The 24722-nt window shown below is 32.0% G+C and overlaps 1 protein-coding gene across 4 annotated transcripts; it reads right to left on the bottom strand.

The window, feature by feature from the left end:
• Nucleotides 1-19448, bottom strand: pfkfb4a (6-phosphofructo-2-kinase/fructose-2,6-biphosphatase 4a). Of its 4 annotated transcripts, none has more exons than XM_051122110.1 (14): nt 19303-19448; nt 13852-13968; nt 13678-13774; nt 13525-13591; nt 12367-12441; nt 11434-11490; nt 11240-11361; nt 10951-11158; nt 8378-8524; nt 8188-8292; nt 5886-6015; nt 5683-5745; nt 5527-5591; nt 1-1354 (listed from the first exon to the last, which is right to left on the bottom strand). In XM_051122110.1, exons 1-14 carry the CDS (start codon nt 19349-19351, stop codon nt 1085-1087), a joined length of 1572 nt encoding a protein of 523 aa, XP_050978067.1. In that variant the 5' UTR covers nt 19352-19448; the 3' UTR covers nt 1-1084. The 4 variants fall into 4 exon arrangements, with proteins under 4 accessions (XP_050978067.1, XP_050978066.1, XP_050978069.1 ...); XM_051122109.1 differs by lacking the exon at nt 19303-19448 and adding an exon at nt 15640-16323; XM_051122112.1 differs by lacking the exon at nt 1-1354 and adding an exon at nt 2703-3424.
• Nucleotides 19449-24722: the final 5274 nt, after the last annotated feature.

Below are 24722 nucleotides of genomic sequence, written 5' to 3'. Positions count from 1 at the left end.
TAAAATCACCACAAAAGGTTTATTCAAGAAGGTGATACAATTAAAACACACAAACACAGATTGTATTTTCAACAGTTCCAAAAAAAATCCATGTAATTTGACATCAAATATATTACTTACACATGATGCTGTTGTAGCTGTACAATTCGTATCTTTGTCAACATGGTGGAACAATATGATTGCATACACAGACAGTATATTCAATGAATTAAAATCTGTGATTATTACTATTAATGAACTACTACATCAAAACATACCTTTATTTATTTAGTGTGATACTGGCACCAAAATAATCAGAACAATACTACCAGAAAATCTCATTTAAATAGTCAAGAGCTGTTTCAAATGCACAGTATATATCACAGCACTCTTTGGACATGATTTGAGGCAACAATTCAAATGAATTACAGATCAACTTTATACTATATTTTAATCTTTATATGGAAATGGATATTGATGAATCATTGTTGAGCATATTAATATCGTAAAAACAAATACTGAGACTTTGTTCCCAAATTTGTTAATGTAACAAACAGCTTATGTTTTTCTCACAAGCACTTAAATTTCTCAGAAACATGCAGTCAGTTGGAAAGTCAGAATATTCTGCAGTTATTCTGAATAAAATTTACATGATAGAAAAATACCTGCCTGAACACCGTGTTGATTTAGCACTTGAATCAACAACCGGTGTCTGATTTTAAACGTCAGGCCAAAAAGGTCGATATTTCTATCTAAATTCTTAAAGAACATTAAAAAAAGAAGATAAAGTCACTCTATCATTAAAGGGAAATGAAAGACAGTTTTTTGACACTGTGAGTGTTTTCTCTGATTTGTATGTACACACACGCACACAAACACAACTTTTGTCATCCCATCCCTCAAAATAACAGAGAGATTACCTTTTAGATTTGACAAAATGAGAGCACAATTGGAGGAGCAGCAAAATAACATACCTGCGGATCCCATATCTGTAAATATATGTATATTAAATATACATATAAGAGCCATAGTAATGTAACATCCATCCCAAACACCATAAGTGCAAACACAATCTTTCAGGTTTATCTCATGCCATGTAAACTGATTATGGCTCTTTTAAAACATGGAGTGAGAAACCATTTACTATATATACAATCAGTAGAAATCTTACAGCCACTAAATAACCGGTTAACGTAACAGACCAGAACCTGATTAGGGGTCTATCTGAAGGCAGGGTTGACCTGTTGTAATGGCAATCCCAGGCTCGGAGAGACATTGGTGTAGTGAATAGAGAGAAGGCGGTGTGGCTGTAGGTCAGAGGTGAGGGGGGGACAGTCTGTAGGGCATCCTCGGCAGTGCGGTGCACATTGACATTCTAGGACAAGAACAGAAAATAAACTATTATGTTGTTTTTTTGAAAAAACACCTGTTATCTTGAAACATAAACCATGTACTGGTACTGGTAAATGTTTTAAATAATATACACTACCAGTCAAAAGTTTTTGAACAGTAAGATTTATAATGTTTTTTTTTAAAAAGTCTCTTCTGCTCACCAAGCCTGCATTAATTTTGATCCAAAGTACAGAAAAAACAGAAATATTTTTACTATTTACAATAACTGCTTTCTATTGAATATATTTAAAAATGTAATTTATTCCTGCGATTTCAAAACTGAAATTTTAGCATCATTACTCCAGTCACATGATCCTTCAGAGATCATTCTAATATTCTGAATTGCTGCTCAAAAATATTTATTATTATTATGATGAAAACAACTAAGTAGATTTTTTTCAGATTTCTTTGATGAATAAAAAGTTCAGAAGAACAGCATTTATCTGAAATAGAAATCTTTTGTAATATTATATATGTCTTTATCATAATTTTTGATCAATTTAAACCATCCTTGCTAAATAAAAGTATTAATTTCTATATATATTTTCTATAAAACCTTATATTGACTCCAAGTCTTTCAATGTTATAGTGTATAATTTTACAAAAGCCTTTTATTTTAGATAAATGTTGATCTTTGGATCTTTCTATTCATCAGTGAATCCTAAAAATGTACTCAACTGTTTTCAATATCGATAATAATAAATGTTTTTGGAACAGTAAATCAGCATATTAGAATGATTTCTGAAAGTGACACTAAAGACTGGAGTAATGATGCTGAAAATTCAGCTTTGAATTCACAGGAATAAATTATATTTTAAAAAATATTAAAATAGAAAGCAGTTATTTTAAATAGTAAAAATATTTCAAAATTTTACCGCTTTTGTTGTTCTTTGGATCAAATAAATACAGGCTTGGTGAGCAGAAGTTACATCTTTAAAAAAAACAATAAAAATCTTACTGTTCAAAAACTTTTGCCCAGTAGTGTATATATACATGTGTGCGTGTGTGTGAAACAATAAATCAGCATGGAGGTCAAAGGTCATGGGAGCAAAGGTGAGGTGATATAAATTATATAAAAAAAATCTGATATGATTAGCTTAATATCTACATCCTGACACTGCACTTTAATTTCAGGCCAAAGTCCATTAAAGTAAATCACATTACTGCCCTTTATCACTGTAATATGGCAAACACCTTGATTGTCTCTCATATTAATATTACATAATTTATGGTTAGCAAATTTTGCAGTGTGGTGCAGTTGTTTTATAAGCTGTTCTGTTTTTGTTATTAGCGACAGACAGATTCATGGGTGAATGTAAAGGGAGACAGGATTTCACTATTCAAATACGTTTTATTAGCATTGCAAATATTCATTACAGTAGAGATTTTTCCTCCTTCTCAGTTACCAGAAGAAGTTGGCTTCACATCATAACATTCCTTAGTGTTTAAAAAAACGAAAATTTTAAAAATTAGTATGTAAAAAAAAAGTAACAAAACAACAACAACAAAAAAAAAAACGTAAAATTTATTTCTAAATTAACCCTTCTTATATACATGTTACACATTCCTAAATTACGGATGAATAATTACTTTTAAGATTATAAAGTCAAACTAACCAGCCAAAACCAAACTTAATTTACATATGCACCATAAATAAATATCACATGGTACTGGAGTGACTGGTGTTTTCATAGCAGCCATTAACATTCATGTGCAGCAAGAGCTGAAAAACATCAGTGTGCTTTTATAATAAAGTGCAATTTAGTGAGTTAACACAGGAACACATAATAAATCAGTTAATTAAAAAAACAAGTCATTCCATACATAATCATCTCTTCCGAGCTGTCATTCAAAAGGCATTTACTAAGCTGTAAAAATTGCCCCTGATTTCAAGAAATGAAATGCATTTAGGAATGTATGAATGTCTGCATTCCTAATAAAGGGGAATATGAATGGGATAATGGGGTGTGAGAAAGAGAGGGACGAGGAACTGTCAGTGATGATCTGGCACTGTTAACAAAGCCTCTTCCGGCATCCGTGACACATCTACGTTCTGTTTGAAGCAAACACAGGGAATGACGTCACATATTAATAGAGGAGGTAAGCGGGTGACGGCGACTCATATCATAGACAGGACCAGTACTGGATAGATCACCTATTAATTGTAGTCGGTTACTTATTTTAAATTACCTTACCTAAAATGTAATCAGTAATATGGGTGTGGCTTCCGCTCTCATCCGCATCCAGCTATTTTTAGCTGTACAAAACAGCTCGTTTTTCTTGATATTGCAAATTGGTGTGTCTTACCATATTATTTTAATGTGAGCACACTGGTTTATAGTGCAAACAGTTTTACCGTTTACTGCACGCTGTTATTGATTTCGTTATTTGCCTATAGCGGCTAACGAACTGGAATTCTTACCCATAGACTTACTTCCGCGTTGAAGAAAAATATGGATTACATATTTTTTTGTAATATAATCTGACTACTCTTAGATTACTTTTGATCTAACTCATGACATTGATTTAAATAGGAAAATCTTGTAATATAGTGATATAAAAATACAAAAAGAAAAACATATATGCCATTTTTTGTTACCAACAAGATGAAATGCATTAAACATTACGTTATGTCTGGTAATGCTTATAATTTAATTGTAAAAATGTTTTATAACTTTTTTAAACGTATAAAAGCAGTAGGCTTTTTCTAGAATTAAGCATTTTATAGAAAATATTAATTAGGGAAAATTTTAAAAAAAAAAAAGAGAGAGAGAGTTCAAGTTTCAGTTACGTTCAAGGTTATTATATATCATATTATATTATATACTGTATTACTGGAAATAACAAAAACTATATATACACTGTCATTCAAAAGTTTAGTAAGATTTTACATGTTTTAAAAGAAGTCTCTTATGCTCATCAAAGTTCTATTTATTTGATCTAAAATACGGAAAAAAAACAGTAATATTATTGCAATTTAAAACAACAGTTTTTAATTTTAATGTACTTTAAAATATAATTTATTTCTGTGATGGCAAAGCTGAATTTTCATCAGACCAATCTTCAGTCTCGCACGATCCTTCAGAAATCATTCTAACATGTTGATTTATTATCAATGTTGGCAACAGTTGTGCTGCTTAAAAAAATAATTGGAACCTGTGATACTTTTTCAGAATTCCTCGATGAATAAAAAGTAAAAAGAACAACATTTTTTTAAAAATATAAAGCCTTACTATCACTTCTTATCAATTGAACACATCCTTGCTGAATGAAAATATTAATTTCTTTCAAACAAGGTAAGAAAGGAAAAAAAATTACTTTAAACTTTAAACAGTATAGTTTTTTTTTTTTTTTTGTATTTTGTTACAAAATATTTATATTTTAAATAAATGCTGTTCTTTTTAACATTTTATTGATCAAAAAAAAATTCTGAAAAAAGTATTAATTTTAAATTAAGCAGCAAAACTGTTTACAACATTAATTATAAATCAGCATATTAGAATGGTTTAAAAATGGAGTAAAAGATGCTGAAAATTCAGCTTTGCATCACAGGAATAAATTATATTTTAAAGTACATTAAAATAGAAAACCACTAGTTTAAATTACAATAATATTTCACAATTGTAAATTTTTTTCTGTATTTTTAATCAAATAAACGCAGCCTCGATGAGCAGAAAAGACTTCTTTAAAAAATAAAAAATAAATAAAAATCTTACTGATCCCAAACTTACATTTTTTTATTATTAAATACAACAAAAACACAAGAAAATTACTAAATTCTAATTATTAATAACATTAATAGTATCTCAGTGATACTAAAATAACACTACCTAGCACTGGACTGGACAAAAAAAAGAAAAAGCAGCAGTATAGTGAAAAGATGTGAACCCCCCCAAAAAATGTGAATTGTAAACTTGCATGCTGCAGTGCTTAATGTCAAATGTTTAAATTCATTAGTGAACCCGACACCACATCTTTAATGTGACGGCTGAGGCTCAGGAGACCACAAAGCTTAATCACTCTATTATACAGAAGAGCTCTCAAGCATAACTACCGACTGACTGCACACTTTCCCTTAAGCGATAACAGGCGGGGAGGCTTTTTAACCACCGAATTGACTGCCATGCTTAATGGATGTGAGTTTGTGAGTCTTACCGTTGGTCTGTCTCTGTGTGTATTCACAGCATCCACATTCAAACAGATCGACTCCACCTTACAACCTGAAGACGCAGAATGATTCACAATCAAGACCTGAATAGCGTTATTTAACGACTAATGTCCAGATTACTTAAGAAAGGGTTCCTGTCTTACCATAGGCCACTGGCGTTAACTTCAATACTGTGTGAAGAGGGCATTTCAGGTAAGGCAGTTCCTCTGTTGGAAAAAAACACACCAAACAAGTAGACTTTAGATGACTTAGAGTGCATTTTAAATGCATTAATCATTAGTGCAACTCTGTGCATGTAAACTGTAAAAGGGAAGATCTTCATGGGTGGTGCCGATGTGGTCATTACCTGCAGACTTGTCCAGAAAGTAGGCCAGCAAACATCTCATGACAGCTTGATGACAGATGACCAGAACGTTTTCCTGCCGCTCTAACTCCATGATCACAGGTTCCAGCCGCTGAACCAAGTCTTCATAAGACTGTGAAGAGAGAGCTGGATTATACATGGTGTTTACGGTGTAATATTCACATGAACATGAACGTCAAGCAATATTACACTGAATATTTGTACATTTAAATGTTCATTTGTGAAGTGAACTGCAGAGAGGCTAAAAGGTGATTAAAACTGTGACATATATACACATATATAAACATATATACAATATATAATTATAAATTAGAAGGAAATAATTGAATAAAATATATTATAATACATTAAATGGAAAAACATAAAAGTGAAATAGAAAAGCTAAATAGAAATAAACTAATAAAGATGACAAAAACACATCACAAATTTTAAATTACAAAAACAAAATAAAATATAAAAGTGAACGCTAATTTAAAATATTGTAAACACTATGATCAAATAAAAATGGTAAAACTTAAAAGTAAAATAAAAAGCTAAATAGAAACGTTAAAAAAATAATAAAAGGTGACAAAAGCACGTCACAAATTTTAAATTAAGATGAAAACAAAATTAAAAAGTGAACGCTAATTTACAATATTATATACCCTATAATAAAATAAATATATTCAATGAAAAAACTTAACAGTGAAATAAAAAAGCTAAATAGAAATGTTAAAAAACTATTAAAGATGACAAAAGCACATCACACATTTTAAATTAAGATGAAAACAAAAAAAAAATCTAAAAGTGAAATAAAAAATAAAATAGACAAAACAGAATATAAAAGTGAACACTAATTTAAAATATTATAAACATTATAATGAAATACATATATAAATGCAAAAACCTAAAAATGAAATAAAAAAGCTAAATAGAAATATTAAAAAAACTAATAAAGATGACAAAAGCACATCACAAATTTTAAATTAAGATGAAAACAAAAAAATAAAAAAGTGAACGCTAATTTAAAATATTATAAACACTATAATAAATATATAAATGGAAAAACTTGAAAGTGCAATAAAAAAGCTAAACAGAAATATTAAAAAAATAATAAAAATGACAAAAGCACAACACAAATTTTAAATTAAAATGAAAACAAAATAAAAAAAGTGAATGCTAATTTAAAATATTATAAACACTATAATAAATATTTTAAAAGGAAAATGTAAAAGTGAAATTAAAAAAAGCTAACTAGAATTTTTTTCTAAAAAACTAATAAACAAAAGGACATCATAAATTTTAAATTAAGATAAAAACAAAAAAGTGAACACTAATTTAAAATGTTTAAATTTCATTTACTTTTTAAGGATGTATGTTAACTACAATTACAGAATCTGGAACAGTTCTTAAATTCCAAAAATCGATCTGTCTATTATTTTATTTTATGTATCTCTATATTATTTTATTTTCAATGGATGTGAGACGATTTTCACAACATTCACCATTATATTTGTGAAAAAAGCTAATTATATTTAATGGTTTCAGGCCTACTATAAAACAGAAATGTTTTGATAATGCACAGATGGAATTTTCCCAATAGTTCAAATCATGTTTACACAAACCTTTCTCATACCTAAAACTGACCAGCAGCTTAAATGAACTGACACTGAATTAAAATTGATACAAGAACGATGCACAGTCCTGAAGCACACACCCTTATGTACAGTCCTAAAATAAATGCATGCACTGCAAACACAAGGACCTTGCACCCACTCTTTATCTAATACAGTGAGAACAGCATGGTGCTTTAATGCACTCAGAGTAAATAGGCTTGAGATACTGATCTAAATGAGAACTGCTTGCTCTGATAGATGAGCGGGGCAAATGGAAGTGTGTATCTGCGGGCTGAGGGTAATGGCGTGTGATGTGCTCGGTCAGAGTAATAACAGCTCACAAAAACACATGAAATAACGTCAATGAGACCTTTTGGAACAGCATCAATGCAGGCTAAAAAAAAAACAGACTTGTTTACTCCATTTGGCCAGTGAGAAATTCTGAAAAGAGCCTAGCAACTAGTAACATTAATTTGATGGTTGTTTAATGTCCTAAAGTGTGAGCAAAAGCTCTTTGTTGCCAAAAGGGACATAAGAGAGTAATATAAACACTAACTGATAAAATATCAAAGCTGAAAAACATCTCACTATCACGTATAAGGTCATTAACCCTTATCAATTAAAACGAAATGCACATTTCAAAAAAAAAAATCATTAAGTGAAAGTAAACAGATCTGATGTAAACCGACCTCTCCTTTGGGATAGCGATAACGATATTTGTCCTGGTCGCGTAATGCAAACTCCAGTGGATATCGCTGCTGGATCTCTTCATACATGAGTTCCTCACAAACGCCCTAAACACACACAGATTGTCAGTTAACACAATATTCACAAAATAAATACAAAGCTTGTTTAACGTTCACTAATAAAGAGACTTACGGCATCAATCTCATTGAGAGCTTTCCACTGTTCGTATGGCACACCAACAGCTTCTGCCGTCTGTATGGTCCTCTTCATCTGACTCGTCCACACCTTCAAATCACGAATATTCTGCGACTGGATAAACTGGCCCAAACCATTAGCAAACTGGAAAGGAAAGTGAAAAAGCAGAAGTTTAAACTACTAATTAGTACAAAAGCATATATGGTCATTTTATGGTCAATAACTAATAAAAACTAAATGTAAAATCAACCATTTTAACTGCATTTGCCAATGTTGTGTTTAGAATTCACACTGTTTGTTTCTGGACCCAGCGCATTTGAATATTAAATTATTATAACATCTAATATTTATTATTATCATTATATCCATTTTTCTACAATAACATTCAAAGGTTTGGGGCTAATAAGATTTTATTGTTTTTCTTATGCTCACCAATGCTGCATATATTTAATAAAAACTCAGTAAAAACAATAAGATTATAAAATATTATTTCATACACTACCGGTCAAAAGTTTTTGAATAGTAAGATTTTTAATGTTTTTTAAAGAAGTCCCTTCTGCTCACCAAGCCTGCGTTTATTTCAAGTACAGCAAACAGTAAAATTTTGAAATATTTTTGCTATTTAAAATAACTGCTTTTCTATTTGAATATATTTTAAAATGTAATTTATTTCTGTGATTTCAAAGCAGAATTTTTAGCATCATTACTCCAGTCACGTGATTCTTCAGAAATCATTCTAATATTATGATTTGCTGCTCAAAAAACATTTATTATTATTATTATTATTATTATGTTGAAAACAGCTGAATAGAATTTTTTCAGGTTTCTTTGATGAATATAAAAGTTCAGAAGAACAGCATTTATCTGAAATAGAAATGTTTCATCACTTTTGATCAATTTAAAGCATCCTTACTAAGTAAAAGTATTAATCTCTAAATAAAAAAACATTATACTGACTCAAAGCTTTTGAATGATTTAGTATGTTTCAAAAGCTTTTTATTTCAGATAAATACTGATCTTCGGATCTTTCTATTCATCATAGAATCCTAAAAAAATTTACTTAACTGTTTTAAATATTTATAATAATAATAATAATAATGTTTATTGAACAGCAAATCAGCAGACTGGCAGTGTATTACAATAACTGTTGCAATATAATTTATAATTCTATTGGAATAAAATTTATTCCAGTGATGACAAAGCTGAATTTTTAGCATCATTACTCCAATCTTAAGTGTCACATGATCAAAAAAAATCATTCTAATATGCTGATTTGGTGCTCAAGAAACATTTATTAATATTATCAATGTTAAAAAGTGCTGCCTAATATTTTTGTGGAAACCATATGTTTCTTTGATAAGCAAAAAGTTCAAAAGAACAGCATTTATTTGAACTTTTCTAACATTCTAAATGTTTTGCCACTTTTTATCATTAGAATGAACCTGTGCTAAAAAAAATATATATATATATAAATATATATATATATATATATTTTTTTTTTTTTTTTTTTTAAGATAATAATTTTACTGACCCCAAACTTTTGAACAGTTCAATATATTAAACATAAGGATGTTACAACAAAACAAGAATTTATTAATATCCTGATTTCATCATTTTTACATGATATTTCAAGACCATCGAGATATTTTTGTAGGGGTGCGACGATAAATCAATTTCTGGATGGATTCTGCAATTTACATGAATGCATCACGATTCTCTCTTGAATTGACTTGAATTGATTCTTTTTTAACATCATATGGCACTGAGTGCTTTAGAAGCAGCCGTACTTTGCTTGCGTCCAGTTCCTTACATACACACCACTTAAAAAACTCAAAATAAACATTCATAAAGTTCGAAAAAGTTGAAGCACATTACAAGAGTGTTTACAGGGTACTGTACTGACAATAATCTTGCATCATAAAAGCATAAAAGCCGAAGTGCAAGCACATTTACCCACTTACATTACTCAGCCAAACGCACAACCACTCTTCTTCGTGAGCATTTAAGTGTAAATAAAGTCATTCAAGTGTAAAAACAAAGCTCAGAATCGATCAGAGAGAATCATGATGTATCAGGCAAATCAAACTGATTTATTGTCACTCCCTTACATATTTATGACCCTGGCCCACAAAACCAGTCTTAAATAGCACAAGTATATTTTTACCAATAGCCAAAAATACACTGTATGGGTCAAATTAGCGATTTTTCTTTTATGCCAAAAATCATTAGGATGTTAAGTACAGATAATGTTCCATGAAGATATTTTGTAAATTTTCTACCGCAAATATATCAAAATTTAATTTTTTGATTAGTAATACGTATTGGACAACTTGATTTTCTCAATATTTTTGTACTAATAATACTAGTATTGCACTCACAGGTTCCAGATTCTCAAATAGTGTATCTCAGCCAAATCTTGTCCTATCCTAACAAACCATACATCAATGGAAAGCTTATTTATTCAGAAAAAAAGTGATCCTTATGACTGGTTTTGTAGTCCAGGGTCACATTTGTGTTTGTTAGTTAGGCTAAAAATGATCAGTCAATGTAAATAGGTCTGTACAGCTTACATCCTTTCCCCTGGCCGAGAGCCCTGAGTCTCCACCGATGCGTCCTTTGATGTTAAGATCGCTCTCTCCATGCCGGCACAAGTAGATGGAGCGGGGTGTGATGTGGATATTCATGAGGTAGTAAACTATTCGGCTCTGTATGTGGTCCTGGACCCTGTTCACCAGGTACCGCCGCCCCACATCAATAATCTTAATAAATGAAAGGTCCCTGAACACATAAAGAAAACAAAAAAGGTGTGAAATTCATAAATTCATAAATTGGATCCAAAAGCACTGAAATGGCATTTACCTGTCCAACTCCTCATCCAGCGGTTCATAAGAGTTCTCATAACACTTTATCCTCTTCATAAAGTCTGCGACGGCTTCCTCCGTGTTACAGTGTGTGTAGTCTGGACTGCCCAGCTTCACTTGCTGAAAAGCAAAACCACAAATTTAGATAAAAAACCACAGATTTTGTAGATATTCCGCAGTTCTGAGACTTACCACAATGTTCTCGGCTATGACGTCTGGGTCTTCGCACACAGATTCCACAAAGAAAACCTGAAGAGAAAAGAGTTTTAAAAGAGCGAACGCTTGAGGAAAAACACCTTGAAGGAGAAGTCCACTTCCAGAACAAACATTTACCTATAATGTACACACCCCCTTGTCATCCAAGATGTTCATGTCCTCCTTTTTTCAATCATAAAGAAATTGTTTTTTGAGGAAAACATTTCAGAAATTATCTCCATATAGTGAACTTCTATGGTGCCCTGAGTTTGAACTTCCAAAATGCAGTTTAAATGCAGCTCTGAAGGGCTCTAACCAATCCTAGATGAGGAATAAGGGTCTTATCCAGCAAAACAATCTGTTATTTTCTAAAAAAAAATTACAATTTATATACTTTTTAACCTCGCTCGACTTCACTATGTCTGTGTGAACGTTTTTTTCTGGTTCAAGACAGTTAGGGTAGGTCGAAAAACTCCCATCTCATTTTCTCCTCCAACGTCAAAATCGTCCTACGTCACTGTTTTACCTTTTTTGTAAAGGGTGTTTGACCTTCTTTGCATGTTCACTTTGTAAAGTGATGAAGGATGATTTTGATGTTGAACGAGAAAATGTTCTTTCAGAGCTAGACAAGGCAAGCTTTGAAGTTAAAAATTATAGAAACTGTAATTTTTTTAGAAAACAACTGATTGTTTATTAGATAAAACCCCTATTTCTCACCTGGGAACATTTAGAGCCCTTTGATGCCGCATCTAAACTGCATTTGGAAGTTCAAACTCGCAGGCACCATTAAAGTCCACTATATTCTTTCTTACGACTAAAGAAAGAAAGACATGAACATCTTGGATGACAAGGAGGGGGTGAGTACATTATCTGTAAATTTTGTTGTGGAAGTGAACTAATCCTATAAATGAATAATCCCATATCCAGCACCTTGAAACCATTCTGCTCTGCAAATCTGAGAATCGTCTCTCTTCTTTCTCTAGTTGTGTTTGTGGCATCAAAAACCTGAAGATTGAAAAGCAAAACAGTTAAATGCATAATGAATAGGGCTGTCGAACGATTAATCGCGATTAATCGCATACAAAATAAAACTCTGAGTTTGCCTAATATATGTGTGAGTACTATGTGTAATTTTTATGTATATATAAATACACATTCACAAAAATTTATGTATATATTTAAGAGAAGTATGCTATGTACAAAATATTTTTATTTATATATATAATACAAATTTTATAAAAAAAAAATAAATAAATACATATACTTGTAAATATTTCACAAATGTATACATTAATGAGTATTTATATATACACTACCGTTCAAAAGTTTGGGGTCAGTAAGACTTGTAATAGTCTTTAAAGAAGTCTCTTATGCTCATCAAGGCTGCATTTATTTGATTTAAAATATAGAAAAAAAACAGTAATATTGCAAAATGTTTTTACAATATAAAATAATGTTTTTTTATTTTAACATACGTTAAAATAGAATTTATTCCTGTGATGAAAAGCTGAATTTTTATCAGCTGTTACTCCAGTCTTAAGTGTCACATGATCCTTCAGAAATCATTCTAATATGCGGATTTATTATTAGAATGATCAATGTTGGATAATATCAACAGTTGTGCTGCCAAATATTTTTTGGAACCTGTGATTTTTTTTCAGGATTCTTTCATGAATAACAAGTTTAAAAAGTACAGTGTTTATTCAAAATATAAATATTTTATAACAATGTAAATTATTTATTATTAACTTTTAATAAACTTTTAATTATTAACTTAATACATCCTTGGTGAATAAAAGTATTAATTTCTTAAAAAAAAAAAAAAAAAGAAACAATAAAAATGTACTGACCCCAAACTTTTGAACGGTAGTGTACATAATAATTACACACAGTACACACACATATATTAGCCAAACTCAAATGGTTATTCTGTATGCGATTAATTGCGATTAATCGTTATTAATCGTTTGACAGCTCTAATAATAAAACAAAGAAATGTTAAACTGCAACACTGTGCTTTAGCACAGTATTGTACCCATATGACATTTTCTGTCTATTCAATTTGTGTTCAGATCACGTTTTCCTTACCGCCACCTGGCCGCCTTCATCTGTTAGGAACTGCCGTACGTCGTTAAGAGCCGCCAATGCACACTGCCTAGAAGAGAATATAAGCAAAATAAGCATTTTTTAGTTTCATTTCATATTTTGAATGGTTGCCAGTCATAAAAATCCATGTCTCACTTCCTGATTTTAAGCCCCTCTTCATTGTCTGGCCGAAAGAACTCAAAGGATTTGTAGATCTTCACACATTCACGTCTGTACTGCCCAACGTTAAACTCTGCAGAGGTAGAATTTCAGGATGAGCAAAGACACTAATATTCAACACATCTGGATATCACTGCGAGTGCTGCATACCTTTTGTTGGAACATCAATCCAGTTGAGGTAGCGTGTCAGTTTCTTGGAGATGTAGGTCTTTCCTCTGGCTGGTAGACCAACGGTTACTATAAGTGTGGGGCAGTTGGTCATACATACTGAAAGACAAAAAACAACAGCTCATAAAAAACTTACCAGAGATGTTTAGCAATAATATTCTTCCCATATACTGCACGTGACCTGTCAATTATCACACCTTATGGTGTTAATAACATAAATATTTTAATCTGATGTGCAGTTTGGGTAACCTTTTTATTGCTTTAATAAAATCGGTGAGTTGTCATTGTAGAGCATAAGTCATTTCAGTATCTCTACATAAAATTGGATATTATCATATCAATGTCCACATCGTGCTGCAATTTAAAATGGGTGAAAATGATATGGTGTTCTTAATCTGTAGTAAAATGTACATGATGTATGATTTACTAATACACCAAAATTTAAATTAGTCTAGCTTTTAGAACTGAAGGACAAATCAAGAACAGAGAACAGATATTTAGTTATTTTAGATAATATTTTTAGATAATTGCATTTGCAATTCACAGTTTGTTTCTGGACCCAGGGCATTTGAATATTAAATTAATATAACATCTAATGTTTGTCATTATATCCATTTTTCTACACTAACATTCAAAGGTTTGGTGCTAATAAGTTTTTAATGTTTTTTTGGGAAATAAATTTTAGTCTAAAATTAGTCTAGCTTTTAGAACTAAAAGACGAATCAAGATAAATTTTATGAAAGCAATATTTAGCCATTTTTGATAATATTTTAGATTTTAAATTTAGGAAATATTTTAGAGCACAGATTATCTGATAACGCAGAGATGAAAAAAATATTTTTACATTTTTTTAATGTTTTTAATAAAGTCTCTTCTGCTCACCAAGCCTATACTTTGATTCAAAGTACAGCAAAAACAGTATTATTTTGAAATATTTTGCTATTTAAAATAGAAAGCAGTTATTTTACATTTATGTTAAAATGTAATTTATTCCTGTGATTTCAAAGTTGAATAGCATCATTACTCCTGTCACATGATTCCTCAGAAATCATTCTAATATTCTGATCAAATTTTTTAATAAAAATCACACTCCAAGCTTTTGAATGGTATAGTGTATAATTTTACAAAAGCTTTTTATTTCAGATAAATGCTATTATTTTAGATCTTTCTTTTCATCAAAGAATCCTGAAAAAATGAACTCAACTGTTTTAAATATTGATAATAATTGAAAATGTTTCTTGAACAGCAAACCAGCATATTAAAATGATTTCTGAAGGATCATGTGACACTGAATACTGGAGTAATGATGCTGAAAATTTTGCTTTGATCACAGGAATAAATTACATTTTAAAATATATTCAAACAGAAATCAATTACTTTAAATAGTAAAAATATTTCACAATTTTACCGTGTTTGCTGTATTTTGAATCAAATAAATGCAGGCTTGTTGAGCAGATGTATTTACTAAAATGTATTTACTAGTGTCTGTTGAGTATTACGTAAGAATTTACATTGTTTTTAATGAACAGTAATGTTATATACAAATATATACACCTCATTATCGTCCATATAATTTTCTTACGCATTATTTGACATGTTTAAATAAAAAATAGAATGCATTCAAACAAAAAGCTTCCAGAATTGTTCAAGTCCTGCTCTAAACATTCTTAAATGTATCACTACAGAAGTATTGCATCAGAAAGCGCTTTCACCCCGCATCTGACTCCAGAAGCATCAGTGTCCGGCTCTCATCCTTTCATCCACACTTACCCTTTCTTTGACTAATGTGTCTCTCAGGAAGGCCGTTTTTGCAGGATGGCACCCATATTTTCTTTAAAGGATTCTGAGTGAGCTCTCGGGTTAGACTATTGCCGCATAGCTCCGTGCTGTCCTCGGTTACATTCATTATATTCGTCGTCTCTACGCACTAGCGTCCATAACCATCAGTGCGCACTAAAGACAGCGCTGAAGAATGTCATGAGGCTGGTAGAGAACAACACTACCGTAACGGCAGGAAAAGACGCGCACGACTTAGACTTTACGGTAATTCCTGATGTCATTTAACAGTGTGATACGGTGATAAAATATATGAGACAAAATAATCCAAAAATAAGTGTTTTAGCCGCTTGGTCTACATATGAGTCTTAATTTTAATACTACTGTATTAACCTTAAACTTATGTTTTTTCTGTTATTCTGCCTATTCATAGACGGTGAACTATAAAAGTCACGTGCTGTCTGCTACTTTTCTCACCGCTATCACAGATGAACCAATCAGAGTCGTTCAAGGTAAGTATAAAGACGTGTCCCGAAACCTGAAGGTGGATATTTTAAGAATTACAGTATGATAAAAGGGATTCCATTTTCTTAAAGTGTAAGACAGAGGACATGTACACTACAAGTCAAAAGCTTTTGAACAGCAAGTCTCTTCTGCTCACCAAGCCTGCATTTATTTAATCCTAAGTACAGCAAAAACAGTGACATTTTGAAATATTTCTACTATTTAAAATAACTGTTTTCTACTTTAATATATGTCAAAATGTAATTTATTCCTGTGATTGCAAAGCTGAATTTTTAGCATAATTACTCCAGTCACATGATTCTTCAGAAATCATTCTAATATTTTGATTTGCTGCCCAAAAAATTCATTATTATTATTATTATGTTGAAAACAGCCAAGTAGATTTTTTCAAGTTTCTTTGATGAATAGAAAGTACAGCATTTATTTGAAATAGAAATCTTTTATAACACTATAAATGTATATTTCATCACTTATGATCATTTAAAGCATTTAAAGTGTTAATTTCTATTATTTCTTTCCAAAAAATAAATAAATAAATACATTAAATTGTACTGACTCCAAGCTTTTGAATAGTTACTATTTATCAAAGAATCCTGAAAAAAGTGCTGTTTTAAATATTGATCATAATAAACAAACCACAGCTAACCAGCATATTGGAATGATTTCTGAAGGAACATGTGACACTCACGACTGGAATAATGATGCTAAAAAAATTGCTAGGAATAAATATTAATAAACACAGGAATAAAATGCATTTTAAAATATATTCAAATAGAACAGTTATTTTAAATTGTAAAAATATTTCACAACATCACTGCTTTTGCTATACTTCGGATCAAATAAATGAAGGCTTGGTGAGCAGATGAGACGTCTTTAAAAAAACATTAAAAATCTTACTGTTCAAAAGCTTTTGACTGGTAGTGTACAAGACTGTGTACAACTGGATTTACAGCAGTTTTGATCGTGTTGATTCATTTAGATCAGTGGTGGTGAACTCCGGTCCTGGAGAGCCGCAGCCCTGCAGAGTTCAGCTCCAACCCTAATTAAAACTCACGTGCCTGTTGCTTTCTAGTAACCCTTCAGAACTTGATTAGCTTGTTCAGGTGTGTTTGATTAGGGTTGAAGCAAAACTATGCAGGGCTGCGGCTCTCCAGGACCGACGTTCGCCACCCCTGATTTAGATCATTTAGAGCTCCTAATGTATAACACAGAAGGTTTTACAGGGTAAACATAACTCTCTTGTTCTGAAAAAGTGCTTGTCCGAGCGCCCCCGTGTGGTAATAGACATTTATATTACTCTTTTTTCCACTGTTTGAATGTTTAATAATAAATGTTAAATAATAAAATGTTAAATCAATTTAACATATATGTTTGACAGTTAAATCACTAAATTAAATGTAAACCGTTCAAACAACTACTAGTTCTGGCTACACAGATCATGGACATTTTCAGTGGCCTTAGCAGGGTGCTGACAACAAGTTATAACTTGGATAGTCCAGTTTTACCAAGGTGGTACTGTGAATCACTGCTCTATCTTGTTAAACCTGTTTAAACAATAGCATTTTGATGTACACAGCATGCTTGGAATAAAAACAGCTACATAAGATGCAAAAAATGCAAATTAGGTCAAAGTTCACATACAAAATTAGCAGCGTAACAGATCACACACACGTCCCAAACATAAAAATCAAAACACTACACTTCCAGAAAACAATGTTAGTGCAGCCAGTTACAAAAACACACATTTTAAGGTTTAGAAAATGGCTAGAATTTTTTATTTCTTATATTTTGGAAGTGAAAGTAATGCTAAGGACATGATGCTATGCACACATCCACCACTAGATGACAAGAAAGAGATCATTTCATGGCTACGGACCCTATGGATTGTGGGTAGGGGATTGGACTTGAGCTGTCTGCAGAGCTTGATAATAACAGTGATTTGTGAGAAATGGCATATAGTTATATCACTGTGCAGTCTGCACTGATGTAGAGTTAAAGGATAGTTTTTTTTTTTATTTTTACAGCAAACACATCAAGCTTAAAAATTAAGGCACAATTGCACATTTGCAAAATGCATTCTACATAAAACACACATTCATATTGATTTCCTAAACATTTCTGAAAAAGCACTGAGACAACTGAGATTGAGCCGTTTTACATGAGGAACTAGTAAACCACAAAACCTCAACAAGCATACATTCACTTCCAATTCGCTTCCAGTTAGTAATGTAAAACTTATTAATCAGCATTCATTATTTCCAGGGAAAACTAGGTCTGGTGTGGCTAACGAAAAAAGTGGAAAAGTGGGTGGAGTATGTTGATATCATTGTACAAACAACTAGTCATAACCATATCTCACAAATACTGCTTATCTTTTCTCATACTGGCATACAGCATTTGATAAACCGTCATTGCTCGAAATCTCTGATGTATACATATATAATGGTTTTAGTTTTGTCATTCTCATCACAATGGACTGAGCTATGCTAATCTACAACCATTTAATTTACCACCCGGATTGTTAGCAATTACTCCACACCAACCTTCTTATTTTCTAGTCATTGAAACAAATCTGGAAGAAATGCAACAGCAGCTGTGCTTGGTATAATGCATCTCATGCTGTTAACCTTAATAATAAAATCCCTCTGATTTTTGTCTTCTCTCTAGGTCATAGTATTCTATTTTTACAACCTGACAAGCTGCAGTTTAGCTCTAGGTCAGTAATCCAACAAACTATGATGGCTACAGCTATGATTTGACCTCACACACTCCTGGACAGCATGTACGAAAACGAAGAAATCGACCACATTAAACCCCAGTGCATTTCAATGCATGCAGCACATGACCCAAACACAGTGTGCTTGTCTTCATTCATTCAGTGCATTACACAGAACACAGCGTTAGTTTATTTTTAGACCACATGCATGGTTTACAGCAGTGTATAAGCGTGGGTTAAACGAGTATACCATTAACAGGCCATGTATATAACGTTACTGCTCAAATAAACGGCTCGTGGACTCTTGAGTCCACGCACACGCGCCTACGTGACAGAGTCTTGTTTACTTCTTCCTTCTAGCACACACAATACCAGCTGCTTCCGCTAGAGAACAGCCATAACGTCATGTTCCTTACCCCTCTTATCCAGATTCTGCGTGTTTTTGGACCTGCTGGCGCCCCTCATTGTCCGCGTTTTCTGTGTTAGTGCTTTATTTTGATGCTCGAGCCTTGAGGTATAAAGGAGAAGTATGTGAAAACACGAGCGCACACGCCCACTGATTGACAGCTGGCGCGGCCAATCGCTGCGAGGCGGCTGCGAGGGGACACGCCCACCTATCATTGGAAAGAATCGGGGGAAAGTTTGTGTTGATACTGTTCCGCAGCGTTATGCAATGCGCAAATGTGTTACAGGAAAGTGTCAGTGTAATCAATGTCTTGAGGCTTTGTTTGCAGTTTTTAAAGAAAAATGATGGGATTTTGGAACACGCCCAAAAGCGGAGAGAATATTTTTTTTTTTTTCTTGTAAAAAAATAATTGTTTTTTATTTATTTATTTTTAACAGTGGGAATTCTAAATGGAACTTTATAGATAGATAGATAATATAGATATAATATTTATATGCAGATATAATATATATGTTATATAGAATTTTCTCATGTGACAGAATGAATTTTTTTATTCATGTAAAAAATGTATGAAAGTACAAAATCTGATGTTTTGGGGAGAAAGTGTTATATATTAATTCATACTTAATTATGCTATATATGTCATTTATTTGATTAAATATACATAATTTTTTGGTGAAACTGAAAATATACGTGTATGAAAGTACAAAATAGGATGTTTTGGGGAGAAAGTATTATATATTAATATATACTAAATTATAGTACATATATAAAAGTATTGTACATATTTTTGGTGAAACTGAAAATATGAAGTACAAAATAGGAATTTTTGGGGAGAAAGTATTATATATTAATTTATACTAAATTATACTATATATGTAGAAGTATACGTTATGTTTTGGTGAAACTGAAAATATAACGTACAAAATAGGATGTTTTGAGGAGAAAGTATTATATATTAATTTATACTGAATTATATTATTTATGTCATTTATTTTATTAAGTATTACACATTTTTTGGTAAAATTAAAAACATAAAATATGAAATAGGATGTTTTGAGGAGAAAGTATTCTATATTTATTTATACTAAATTATACTACATGTCATTTATTTTATTAAATATTGTACATTATGTTTTGGTGAAACTGAAAATATAAAGTACAAAATAGGATGTTTTGAGGGGAAAGTATTATATATTAATTTATACTGAATTATATTATTCATGTCATTTATTTTATTAAATATTGTACATTATGTTTTGGTGAAACTGAAAATATAAAGTACAAAATAGGATGTTTTAAGGAGAAAGTATTATATATTAATTTATACTAAATTATATTATTTATGTCCTTTATTTTATTAGGTATTATATATTTATATTTTCAATTTCACCAAAAAGTATGAAATAGGATGATTGGGGAAGAAAGTATTATATATTCATTTATACAAAATATTACACATTATATTTTGGTGAAACTAAAAATACACATACATATTTAAAAAAAAAACTACACAAAATTGTTTTTAGGGAAAATATAATCTTGAATTACGATATGTTTTGGAGCAAAACTATATGTTAAATTACTATATAGAATTTATTGAAAAAAAAAATTATATATAATAATAACATTATATATGTATATTGCAATATAGTATGTTTTGGAGCAAATCTATATCTTAAAATACTATAAAATGTATTGAGAAAATAATAATACTTATACGATATATATATAATAGGATATAGGATGTATAATCTAATATGAAAGTAAAATGTCAGATTTTGTTATATTTATTTATTTAACCTTTATATGAAAGTACTATTGCTGTAGCTATAGGTATTTTCATTATGAAAATAAAATTCACTGCTTTAAAAAGGAATTACAGCATTAAAGGTGGAGAATCATTCAAAATCTAATTTAATAAGGCCTACATGGCAGACTAATACAGGAGAGGTGTTTTAATTACACGTTGTCTCTCAGGACGTCTCGGCTACATTAGGAACATCTTGACCTGCTGGATGCTGCAGTGCTTCCGCATTCAAAAACATATTTAGCATGGACAGTGGAGCATGTCGGTCACGTAGCCACACGCTCCGTAGTAAAGTGTCGGTAAAGACAGACAGAACTGTGGACACAGGCCAAGTCAGGACACAGGTCACATGGGTCTGAAAATAACTAGTCATATGGCAAATGTTAATAAACAAAGCTGATTTGAGCTTAACTTGCCATCAATGTTTTTATTGCTTGTTAAGTCCAGTGTTTTCTGGTATCTGTAAAAAGTCAGAAGTGTGACGACAGTCACGGTTACGCTCAGACTGGAACAGAGCAGGGCATGAAATTGTGATGAGGGCATGAAATTAAGAAGGGTCTTGAAAAACAGGATGTAAATGTGATCTGGTGCACGTAAACACACACGTCACCGTAAGCTTGTGATCTCACTATCAGACAGCACTATTTTTACAATTACAATAACAAAAGCACAAACTGTCAAAGAAGCTGGGCTGTCTCATGAAATATTTACAGTGGCACAGTGGAAAAAAGTATTAACAGATGAAATGTAAAATGTTGGAGAAGGCTGAAAATAAATACACAACTTGTGACAACAAATTCTGACCTTTACGTGGAACATTCTGTATAAAGGCCATAGTGATTAGTGACCCTGCTTCACAAGTCGTACCCCTATTCCTGGCTCTCACGGCATGGACGTGCTCTCGAGCAAAACACCCTCACAGCCTTGTTGTGAACAAATACAGCTCATACCATTACATATACGAAATGAAATGCAGTCATAAAACTGTCCGATGTATACATACTAGGGATGCACGATATTATCGGACTGATATCGGAATCGGCCGATAATGACTTCAAATGTAAATATCGGCATCGGCCCGATATGAAAAATTATGCCGATATGTTTTGCCGATAAGATGAATATGTTAACTCACATGTGCTAAGGGTGTGCTAGGGATTAGATCACGTCAGCAGTGTGGCTCATTCTTGAAGCAAAGTTTTGACTGAATGAGGAGTAGATTCACTGTTTTGTATGGCTGCATTTAAACTGAGAATACACATACAGAATGATGCATAGCAATAGCACGTGCAGTGGCAGCAGCGGCTATAGGAGAAAGCGCGCCGTTGTTCCATTTGGGATAATTTACTGTTGCCTGTTTCATATCCAGTCACTAGATCGCTAAATGCACATTTTAAATGGTTTTATGGTGCTCTTTGTTGTATTTTGAAACCCAATGGCTGTGTTTGCACATGACATGATCTGCATTTAAAATAAAAAGTAATTACGGCGCGCGGTCAGTGAATTCTCTTTCTTCGGCGGCGCAACGGCAAAACACACTGTTGCTCATATGAAACATTTTTCGTGAATATGACACAAGTGAGGTACAAAGCATTCTTTATAAGTTAAATAATTGGTTAGCAGGCAAATGTTAGTAGCGACCATACTTTTGGATTCATGCAGTTCGAGCCAATACATTTAAAGCCATAAGCGGCTGTGTGTCCTGTTTTCCCGGTTGGTCACGAATTGCCACAAACTTAATAATATTTATAGTTTCTTTTCACAAATCATCACCGTCTCACCCTTTAATTTCGCAGGTTTGTTTTCTTGTCATTTACTTTTAATCCATGTTGTCGGATCATTTATGCGGGTAAACTGCGTGTGGGAAATAAAAGATTTCGTGGCAATAAATTAAGAATTCGTTAATACGACTTTTTAATTCGTTCCCCTATTTTACAAATTAATAAATTAATAAAACGTAGGAACGAATTAACAAGTTGTAGGAAATAATTATGTTCGTGTCCCGCAGCCCTGTCAGAGCGCAGTGCACCGTATAAAATAATTAGAAATTATAATTAAACATGACTTAGTGACTACATTTCTATTACTTTCTTTCCATGTTGAATGCCTTTGTATTGCAGGGCTCTAGAATGATCAAAACTGTCACTTTTTTTTTTTTTTTTTTTTTAAATGTGCAAGTTAAAATTTGACGTGGTCGCACTGCTCCATACAGCGGGTTACAGAGTTACAAAGCCGTGGCATATTCAGGATTTCACTGATCACGCAAAGAGTAGTTTTCGTTGTGAGCGCTTCGGGTGTAGAGCCTGGTTTGTATTTGTAGTGTCAGCACGAGCCAGGTGGTGACAAAAAGGACGCGACTATTCTGGAAACGATGGCGGACGGAGGATTTGGTTTTCGAGTAGGGTAAAAGACCGCTTGTTAAACCAGAGAAGGTAAACATGTTGGTATTCTTGTGCAAAAAAAGTGTACTGTTTTGCCAGTTGGTCACGAAGTGCCACATAACTTAATATTTTTATTTTCCCAAATCCTCACCGTCTCACCCTTTAATTTCTTAGGTTTATTTTCTTGTCATTCACTTTTAATCCATGTTTTCGTATCTCTTACTGTGATAAATTGCGGGTGGGAAATAAAATATTTCGTGGGAATAAATTAACAATTCATTAATACTACATATTAATTGTTCCCTCATTTTACAAATTAATAAATTAATAAATCATAGGCACGAATTAAGAAATTGTAGCAATGAATTATGTCCTGTTCATGTCCCGCAAAGCACCCTCACAGTCACCCAGTTTAGTTCTACTTTTCTGTTTTCGTTTTGAAATGTTGTATTCAGATTGCGAATTCGAAAGTGAAAGCATCCGAAGTTCGGCTTATAACATAGCAAAAGTGAACTTAATTTACAAAATTCAGATCATAAATAATGCTAGTCTACTGATGAAAGAGAAGGGATTGAATGTAAACCACTCATTACTATTTATTTAATCCTAACGAATAAGTTATTGTTAAAAACTAACTTTCCAAATAAAATGATATATATCGGTATCGGTATCGGTATCGGCCAAAATGAGATGAAAAAATATCGGCATATCGGATATCGGCAAAAATCCAATATCGTGCATCTCTAATACATACAGTACATCAGTCTGAATATCACATTGTTAATGGGTGTTTTAATCAAAACAAAGATATAGAGGAGTTTTTTGTGTAAACGGAACTGTTTAATAACCGTTTCTCACAGCGAATGTCATGGCGGACACTCAAATCCACTATGATCCCTGGTGAAAAAACCAGCATATGCTGGTTAGGTAGGTTTTGATGCTGGTTTAAGCTGGCCCTTTGCTGGTTTTTGCTGGTTTTTGCTGGTCATGTTGCTGTTCAAGGACCAGCTTAAATCAGCATCAAAACCTACCTAACCAGCATCCCAGCATCAAAACATACACTACCATTCAAAAGTTTGGGGTCAGTAAGACTTGTAATAGTCTTTAAAGAAGTCTCTTATGCTCATCAAGGCTGCATTTATTTGATTAAAAATATAGAAAAAAAAACAGTAATATTGCAAAATGTTTTTACAATATAAAATAATGTTTTTTATTTTAACATACTTTAAAATAGAATTT

The sequence above is a fragment of the Labeo rohita genome, chromosome 11, assembly GCF_022985175.1.
Source record: "Labeo rohita strain BAU-BD-2019 chromosome 11, IGBB_LRoh.1.0, whole genome shotgun sequence".
Taxonomy (NCBI): Eukaryota; Metazoa; Chordata; class Actinopteri; order Cypriniformes; family Cyprinidae; genus Labeo; species Labeo rohita.
The sequence above is the reverse complement of the archived record's forward strand: the minus strand, read 5'-3'. Positions and strand labels throughout refer to the sequence as shown.

Excerpts from the sequence above, each read along its gene's own strand:
- pfkfb4a (XM_051122109.1), bottom strand. The coding sequence starts at position 15,775 with ATGAATGTAACCGAGGACAGCACGGAGCTATGCGGCAATAGTCTAACC. Across the intron at positions 11,491-12,366 it reads CAGAGCAGAATGGTTTCAAG|GTTTTCTTTGTGGAATCTGT; the intron begins GTGCTGGATATG and ends TTTTCTCTTCAG. Across the intron at positions 5,746-5,885 it reads CTTTCTGGACAAGTCTGCAG|AGGAACTGCCTTACCTGAAA; the intron begins GTAATGACCACA and ends TTTTTCCAACAG.